We start from the raw sequence: 9,661 nt of genomic DNA on the forward strand, positions 1-9,661 counted from the left end.
GCAGGAGAATGGCGTAAACCCGGGAGGCGGAGCTTGCAGTGAGCTGAGATCCGGCCACAGCACTCCAGCCTGGGCAACAGAGCGAGACTCCGTCTCAAAAAAAAAAAAAATTTTTTTCTTTGATTCTAAAAACCACATGACTGGTAACATCCATATTATGAAAACAAATCATCCTACACGTTACTGAATGTGTGGGTTTTTTGGGGGAACACAAGCCTTGTTCCAGATATTTGAATTAGATAGTGTTCACAGGTTCCAGAATTTTCTTTGAATGCAAATACACTTGGAAGTGCCACATATACCAAAAAAAAAAAAAAACCCCTCAATTTTCCTAAAAAAATCCAGACCTATAGCATTGCTAAAATAATCGTAATTTAACTTTTTATATGAGGAGTACCAAAGTAAGCCAGTATTTAATTCTGTGACAGAGGAGTATGAAAAAGAAAACCCAGTGGCTATGAAAACAGAGATCTAAAAATTTAATGATTTAAAAATAGCCTCTATATACAAGATGGCAAAGAGTAATACAGATTGAACATTTTGGTTTTAAAAATGTGAAATGTCTCTACTTAGCATAGATCAATCAAGTCAGCCATCTTCTAAGAAATACACATTATACAATGAAATCTACAAAGACGCACTTTAAACTTCAAGTGTTGTTGATTTTCAGCAACCCTCTTCCCACATAAACATTTCCTTGTCATGTAACTTATGACTTTTAGTCTTCTTTTGGCAGAGTAGGACTTTGAGAATTGTAATAGTAGTGGTTTTGAAAAGCACCTTCTATGATCATTTATTTCCACTGATTTTTTTTTAATCACTGAGATGCATTCTTGTTTTTTAAATCCTTTTCTGTTCCAATGATTTGGTTGTTTAAAACAAGCAAGCTTAATTCAGTCAGGCATATATTGCAATTAAAAACATGTTTCCAAATAGGCTGGAATAAAAATGCTAAATAAGAATTAGACCAAAAGATCATAGATAATGTGCTTTTTCTCTTGGTAATATGTAAATACATTTACCCATGGGGTAGAAGTATTTCGCTTGCCCCATGAAGAACATGATGGCTTGTGGTGTTTGTGCTATGTCAATACTAACAGGTGTGAGGAGACGGACTATAGAATGGATACTGTGGCTACCTGTGAGATAGTGGTAGGGGTTATACACATCGGCCACAGGAAATTGTAAAAATTAGATGGACGCTGTGTGGCTAGCCACTCTTGAGTGTCAGGTCTGCATATGTGAGTTTTAAAGAAGGTGCAAGACAGCAATAAATTCCCTTAGAGAGCAGGATACATCCTGGTAGCTCTGTAGTTCCATGATCAAGGACCTGGCCAGTTTCCCTCAGGTAATGGGGGTAGTAGCACCAAAGTGAATATTAAGAGTCAGAAAGGCCTCTACTTGTAACTGGCGGATCAAAGCATTCCCCTGTTTTGGTGAACAATCATAGTCTGATACGCCTTTTTGAATCCTTGCTGCAAATATGGTTTTTACAACTCTAAAAACATCTTTTGGAAAACCTCATGACTGAATCACTCACAAATGCAGAAGATCGAACAGCCCCAGGGAGGCAATTGCCCTCCTTTTATTGCAGCTGTCTCTCAGTATTGAAACAATCCAATCCTAACTGTGGTCCTGGCCTCTAAACACACAGGTCTCTCCTCCCTCCAGCACCTGAACTGTCAGAGCTTGGATTCACATACATATTCTGAAATTTGCTCTGCAAAAGGGCCTTTGGGCACTTGGCCATCATGTGTTTAAGATGATCAATTTTGAAAAGAGTTTTCAAAACAAGAATAAGTCGTGCTATGTCTCATGATTTGGAAGGTGAACATTTGCAAATATACTATACTTCTCAGATTTGGGAGTGCCAGGCTCAGAATCACAAGGACATGGAGAACAATATTATAACCGGCTGGTATGTTTTTAACAACAACAAAAAAATGCAGCATTAGAAGGTGCTTACTAAGGTGCTTCTTAATTCATTTTTTTTTTAATGAAATGCATCAGACAAACATCTACAAACAAACATGAATACACAGGCATACAAAAGAACGTGGACAAGTCTCTGTACAGTTTATGTCTTAGATACTTCTATGTATACATAAGAACCACTCGGGGGAAAAAAAGATTTCCCTCTCCAGCTCCCTGAATTTCTGAAAGTTGTCTAACCCTTAAAATGTTAAAATATTCCATTTTCATATAAAATATCTACAAAAATAGATAATTTACAAAAACCAGATAGTATTTCCAGTTTTCCTTAGTAACCATTAACGCAGTCCCCTTCTTCTTTTTTTCTTCTCAGAACGTTGCCATCTCCAGCAAAGAGCGCTTGAACAGCTGGGCATTTCTAGAAAGGTCTGTCACTTGGTGCACCATTTCCTGCAGGGCCGTGGTACTCGGGTAATGGAGGGCGGCCATTTTGGTCGCCATGACTATAGTCTTGAGCTGCTCGCAGAGCTGATTGCTGGAGTTCATGACTTTGTTGCGAATGTCCTGGGCAGTCACCTGCCGTGTCAGTGTGTCTCCAATGAACACCAGTTTGTGTGCACTAAGGATGACAAACTTGCTGTGTGCCACGAAGATTCGCGGGGGCTGGGCTGAGCTGACACAACTGAAGAGCGCGTCAATGGCATTGAGAAGGGAAATGAAATGGGTCTCACATTGGTCATAGTAGAAGCACAGCAACTGTCGATCCTGCGCACTCACGCCGCCATTTGTGGTGGGTAGGCTCTGAGAGGGCTTCCACTTCGAGATGTCATTCTCCACGGGCTTTGTAATCTCTTGTTCCAACAGCTGGAACTGGCTCAGCTGCAAGGAAGGCGAAAGTAGATCTCATTAGAGCAAGGGAATGTGTTGCAATGGAAATTAACCAGGGCTTGGAGTTAAAAGACAGGGATTTTAGTCCCTAATAACTGTTAGATGCATGTGAGCTTTGCAACCTGGGTCAAGCTGCCCTGCTTTCCTAAATTGTAAAATGTACACGTTGGGAAAGATGATCCTCAAGCTTAGAACTTTTATGATTGGACCACTGGTCTCTTGTAACCTCTGGCTAGAAGGCAGCATAGGGTTTAAACCGCAGCCCTGTTACCCATACCTTTATGGAGGTAAAATAATTAACGTTTACAAAGTGCTTAGAATAGTTTGGTATGTAATAGGCTCTATGTAAATGTTTATTAATGTTGAGTGGTGGCAAGGGAAAACCATATGTAGTGACCTCCTTGTCAAGTAAGTCCCTGACAGTTTGCTCCTTCTTGGAGAAAGCCTTGACTATCTCAGGATGCTCAGATGAAATGGCCATTCATGACCCCTTTCTGTTTATCCTACTCTTTCTGTCAAGATTGATAGACATGTTATGATCCAGCGCTACAGGAAGATTAATGCATATAAATATATGAGCACTTAAGGAAAAAAAAATTTCTAAAGAAGTCTGAGTGGGAATTGTGCATCATAAGATTTAGTCCCCCAGAGCTGTTAAAACAAGGGGGTCTCACCCAGAGTCAGATGCATCAGGTGCTGGCTTTCTTCCTTCTTTCCTCATTGCTTCCAAATGGTGTATTATTTAAATTGCAATATAATAATTTCTGGGGATTCCACTAAGACTCAGGAGAGACCTCTCTTCTGCAGGTAAGGACTATCTGTGACCTGAGCTTAGGACTCAGTTAACTCCCACCTGGAGGTAGGGATGAGCTGGAGCAGTGATCACCTCACCCAGCTTCTCTGAGAAATGCATAGCCAGCTTTACTTTTCTAGAATCCATTTTCTTCTTAGGGATTGCTATGGTTTCAACAAGTTCCCCAAAGCCCTGCAATCTTACCTTGCCAGATGCCAAGGCAAACAAACAGGTACAAGGTGATATTCCAAGATATTTAATCATAATGGATTATATTTTATATATCTTAGGCTTTATGCAAATATGTTCATCAATATATCATACCATTAGATGGGCAGGGGGTACTTTCCCATTTTATAGAGTAGTAACTGAAGCTTGGGGAGGTTACCTCACTTGACATAGTTGGTTGGCCAGAATTGATTAGAACTCAAATTTCCTAAATACAGCATGTCATTTAATGTCATTACATGCCATTTCACTTCATTTCATCTTGAAAGGCTTGTAAATAAATCCTCAATCCATCTCTCTTTATTTTTATGCCCTTGTCCTACCAATACTCATCATTATCTGCCCTACTCATACCCAACTTTTGAATGAACATGCCCTGCCCAAAGTCCTCAGTAGATGGGCCTGGATATATGTTGAAAACATTGAATTCTGCTCTCGTGCCCTTAGATTGGACCAAGGCCAGCCAAAGCATAGGCTTGTGTTGTTGGCGAGAGAGAGGTAGAGACACACATGCACAGAGAGAGAGAGAGAGAGAAAGAGAGAAATGGCCCAATCAAAATGACCCAATCAGACTCTTCCTTAGGAATCTGATGAACAAGAGAAGGGAGCTAACCATCAGAAGGGGACGCTGAGATGAGAAGCCATCTATAGAAGTTCTGAGTGGCCATTTATGGGTTCTGCAAAGTTACAGGGGAGCCAAATGAGTAGATAAGCAGAGAAAACCAGAAAATAGGGGAGAGTGAACAGATTTATAGGAAAAAAGCAAAGGAAGTACAAGAAGGAGAGAGAATGTACAGTTCTAGTTCTCACCAGACCTGGCTATATCTTCATTTTCTGTTACTGAATTCCCCTCCTATGACTTTACTGTAAACTTGCTTGCTTAGGCTAGCTTGAATGGGTCTTGTTTCTTGAGACCAAATGCCTTAACCCAAGTAGTCCTCATATGTTAGATACGCAGGTTTAGCCTTTAAAAAATTGCTGTTTAGATGTAACCCAGGTACACCCAGATGAACTAGCAAGGTCATAAACCTTCTCTTTGCTTTTAAACCCCATTCCGTGCTTTAGAGCTGATTCTTGCCAGTGAGCTGGAAGAATCGAAATCATAATCTCTTGAAGTTACAACTCTCCTTAGTACTAGGTGGGAAATCTTTCCAACACCAAGCAGCTTTTGCTCTGATTGAACTTACCTGATGATGTTCCAGCTGCATCTTGTTTTGTTTCATGATATTCTCTTTTTCCAATAGCTCTTTCTGTTGCCTCTCGAACTCCTCCTTACCCTGTTAATTTTCAACATAAAGAACATTATTATGTCATCACTGTGATTCACTTATGCTAACAATTTCATTGACAGATGAGTAAATACTCTTTATTTTCCACTGCCTTGGCAACATCTCAAATGCTCAGTGAGGCACTGTGAACCCTAGACAGGGGTGGCAGAAAAATAAAGCCCATTGCCATATAGGGTGCCAGCTTTCTGGGGCATCTTACAGTTTTCAGAGAGCTACTCATGATTCCCTTAAAATCTCCTATATAAATGTACTACTTCTCTGAGTTCTTTTCTCATAGATTATATGTGAACCCATAAACCCCCAAACGCAGGTCTAAATGTGGTCCACCTCTCACTTCCAGTTCCCTCAAATCATCTATAGATTTCTGCTCCAAGGCAGTATTTCCCACTGTGCAGAGTCAGACAACGAGTAAGGTGAATGTTCAATGCCTCCATCCTGTCTCTCCACTCCCTTCCTCAGCACCAGGTGAGGCTCAGTTCTCCTTGCCACACTTTCTCGCGCTCAAGGGAATTTGGCATAATAGTTACATAGTTCTCAGTATAATTTGTGACTCTCAGTCAAATTAAAAGAATGGCAGAATAAGATAGTAAGCCTAGTCCTAAATAATGGATCTTGGTAGTTTTTTTTTTTTGAGATGGAATCTCGCTGTGTCACCCAGACTAAAGTCTAGTGGCGCAATCTTAGCTCACTGCAACCACCGCCTCCCAGGTTCAAGCGATTCTTCTGCCTCAGCTTCCCAAGTAGCTGGGACTACAGGCATGCACCGCCACGCCTGGCTATTTTTTGTATTTTTAGTAGAGACGGAGTTTCACCATATTGGCCAGGCTGGTCTTGAACTCCTGACCTTGTGATCCACCTGCCTCAGCCTCCCAAAGTGCTGGGATTACAGGTGTGAACCACCGCCCCCGGGCCACTGTGCCTGGCCAGTAGAATGTTTTAATCCCTCAAAGTGGAAGGGAAAGCTGTTGGAATCCCAGGTCAGCTTGGAGCTTAGTGGAATTCCCAATTGTAGGAGGCCAACTGTGATTGTCCAATGTCCCATACACAGATTAAGCTCCTAGGACAACTAGCTAATGCCCAGTGGTCCTCTAGGAAAGTCTGAGATGGGGCTAAGTTTTAAAGCAATTATACACATACACACACACACACACACACACACAGAGTAGGGCTAGCAGGGGTCTTAGAAATTCTTTAGTGCAAAGGTTTTCTATTTTTCTTAATGATGAAAACTTTTTTTTTCAAATAAACTATTATATGCAACTATACCTAAAACACAAATAGAAGTAGAGGTGGTAATATCATTAGAGGGCCTATTATCCTACTTGGTGAGTCTCCTCTTACCTGAGGTATCAATGGGATCTAATCCAGCCCCTTACACCATTCATTTTGCAAATGAGGAAATTAAGGCCCAAGGAGGTTGAATAAGTTGGTCACACAGTAAATGTCAGAGAAAGGGCTAGAGCTGAGTGAGTACTCAGGACTCTCAGTCCAGCGTTCTTCCTACTCTACAACACTCCCTCCAATTTGTGAACCATGTGGATTAACATTAATCGTGTGCTCTCCTTTGGTAGTCCAACCCGACATCCTTACAGGCATCTGTCTCAGGCTCCCTGCATGTGAGTGAGCGTAGGTGTTTTATGAGTTCGGCTGTTTTACCTGTAGGTGGACATAATCGTAGTCATCCATCCAGCTCCTCTCAGAACCATCACTGCTGCTACAGTCAGGGGCCTGCTCCTTGCTCAGGCCTGGGGGCAGTGCCTTGTTGTGGGCCTGGGCCTTGTGGTCACCAGGATGCAGCAGCTGCCCCTGGGAGCCACTGTGTGGGTACTCCGTTGAGTTCATGATGCTCTCCGGCCCGTTCTTCAGACGCAAGCTGCCAGGGCCGGGTCTGAAGAGGGCCTCTGCGTTGGTGTTGATGGTTGTGGTGAGCTGCTTGGCGTCATCGGGCACCGTCTTTGCCACCATCACAAAGCGGTCCAGATCGTCACACTTGTTCTGGGGCTTGTTGATGGCCAAGATATTCAGGGACCAGCTGCACTCATTTAAGTCGTGGCTGGTTTGACTCAGAATCTGGTGGGAATCTTCGACTCGCTGCAGCTCCCGCTTCATCTTGTTGTGGAGGACGAGTTCTGGGAGGCAGGCAGCATTTGCAACAGCTCCCTTAACAAAGTGGAGGTACTCCTTCAGGAACAGCTCCACCTTGTCCACCGCCGTGCGTATCTCGTTGATGTGTCTTTCCATATATCCGTAACACCGCCAGTCGGTGGTGACCAATGCCATTAGGCTGGAGACACCCATCTCCAGGGCCTGCTGAAGCCGCTGAAGTCTCTCGATAGCTGTGTCTGGATCCAGTAAGAGCCTTTTGTCCTGAGCTGGGGAGGCTGACAGTGAGGACTCCTTGGAGGAGGTGGACGACGTGGACATGTTACTCCGGGTGCTGCCTGTACTGGAGAAAGACAATCGGTTGATCCCATCCACCAAGTCCCGAGAGCCTTTAGCGTCCGGCGGGTTATGCAGAGGGACATCATAAACACCATCCCTTTCTTGGGGGTTTGCTTTCTCACTGGTTTCTGCTGGTGGCTCAAGAAACTGAACGCCTCGGGGGACATCATATGCGTCGTTGTGAGAGCCCACTGACTGTCCCAGTTGCGGGGGTGGGTGGTTCGGGGACAGGCTCTGGTGCCGTCGAGCTACGGGTTCTGCAGCTCCTGGAATGTCACAGTTGTATTTTACATGAAGGTCCTTTCCTGCTGGCTTGGCGCTGGTTGGGGGAATGTCATAAACCCCCTCAGGTCTGAGGTCTGCCCTTCCAGCTTGTCTCATGGGAGGGGGGAAGTCATAGTCCTTTTCCCTAAGCCCTGCTTCATCCCGGCAAGCAGAGGGTGGAATGGCATATACCTGAAAAGCGAGTAGAAAGCGAAATGCTATTTATTGAGTTGGCTCGTGGGAGCATGCGGTCCCATGTGCTCAGTCCTATTTGCTGTCACTTTTTCGGTCGCCTTCCCCCGCCCCCAATGTTAGGCACTTCCAGGGTTCTCCGCTATTCTGCTGCCACTTCCCTTGTCCTTTGACAAGTGTGTCCACCCACATGTTCTTGGTGTAGACTTGCATGTGCAACCCTGCTGGTTAAATTGCTCACCCCTGTGTTCCAGTCCTACATTTCTGACCACTTCCTGGGTATCCTTTCTCTGCTGATCTGTGCCGAGCAGCAGAGTAAGACCAGAGGTCTCCCCTGGTCTCTTCGGTTATTACACCAGCTGTGTGATGCTGAATGAGCTGCATAGGTGTCTGAAACACAGTCCCCTTGTCTGTAAAGTAGGGATTACCGTGCTCTGTGCAGGCATACCCCAGAGGGTAACAGAGTGAGTCAAACGAGTTCACCCAAACATACAGACTGAGAAAACTGTCAAACCCTCTACAGGCCAGGCGTGGTGGCTCACGCCTGTAGTCCCAGCACTTTGGGAGGCCAGGGTAATAGGATCACTTAAGCCCATGTGTTCAAAAACAGCCTGGGCAGCATAGGGAGATGCTGTCTCCACAAAAAATAAAATTAGCCAGGCATGGTGGCATGCACCTGAGGTCACAGCTACTTGGGACGCTGAGGTAAGAGGCAGCTACTTGGGAGACTGAGGTGGGAGGATTGCTTGAGCCTGGGAAGTCAAGGTTGCAATGAGCTGTGATTGCACCACTGCACTCCAGCCTGGGTGACAGAGCGACACCCTGTCTCAAACAAAACATAACAAAACAAAACAAACCCTCTACAAATATATATTAGTACTTGCCAAACTAATTATCTTCCCTGCCAAAGGGTTCTCCTTATTGGCCTCCCAATGTTTTTTAGTTGCGGCTCCTCAATATGAAATCCCTAGAGCTATCTTTAATGAGCCTTTCCTTTTTTGCTTCCTTCCTTTACTCTCACCAAGACTACATTTTCCCCTTTTGGGTTTGCCTTTCTTGTTTTATTCCAATAAACCACTTACCCACCCTCCTCCCAACCCCATGCCCCTCGACACACAGACGCACACACACTCACACTCCTTTTTGCTGCTTTGTAGTCACTCACTTACCCCTTTTGTAGGCGGGATGTCATACACCCCTTGAGGTTTTATCTCTCCCACTGGAACTGAAAACACAGGGCCTTTCACTGATGAGGGAGGGATGTCGTATACCTGGAGAGAAACTCATGAGTTACCCACAATGGAAATGTCTTATACTTGTCATTTTTTATGCTCCTAAGCGCTTAATTACGGATTTATTTACCAGGTTGTGTACAAGCTTGATCTTTAGCAGTGCTCCATGTTATAACAAATTGATTACCTTTTTTTTTTTGTTTATACATTTTGTGGTTTTTAACTTAGACTGAATATAAAAAAGATTTTGGCCAGGCGCGGTGGCTCACACCTGTAATCCCAGCACTTTGGGAGGCTGAGGGGGGCAGATCACCAGGTCAAGAGATCGAGACCATCCTGGCCAACATGGTAAAACCCCATCTCTACTAAAAATACAAAAGTTAGCTGGGTGTGGTGGCACG

General features: G+C 44.2%; 1 protein-coding gene across 1 annotated transcript in view; it reads right to left on the reverse strand.

Moving 5' to 3' along the window:
* Positions 1–456: 456 nt before the first annotated feature.
* Positions 457–9,661, reverse strand: part of NEDD9 (neural precursor cell expressed, developmentally down-regulated 9) — a 48,633-nt gene continuing 39,428 nt past the window's right edge. Inside the window, exons 7-10 of the mRNA XM_011989695.1 lie at positions 9,198–9,299; positions 6,787–8,028; positions 5,029–5,118; positions 457–2,811 (exon numbers count right to left, since the gene is read on the reverse strand). Of these exons, the coding sequence (XP_011845085.1) occupies positions 2,302–2,811; positions 5,029–5,118; positions 6,787–8,028; positions 9,198–9,299 (1,944 nt within the window). The 3' untranslated portion in view covers positions 457–2,301. The remainder of the gene's footprint in view (positions 2,812–5,028; positions 5,119–6,786; positions 8,029–9,197; positions 9,300–9,661) is intronic.

This window comes from Mandrillus leucophaeus, unplaced genomic scaffold (assembly GCF_000951045.1).
Source record: "Mandrillus leucophaeus isolate KB7577 unplaced genomic scaffold, Mleu.le_1.0 Scaffold36, whole genome shotgun sequence".
In the NCBI taxonomy this organism is placed as follows: domain Eukaryota; kingdom Metazoa; phylum Chordata; class Mammalia; order Primates; family Cercopithecidae; genus Mandrillus; species Mandrillus leucophaeus.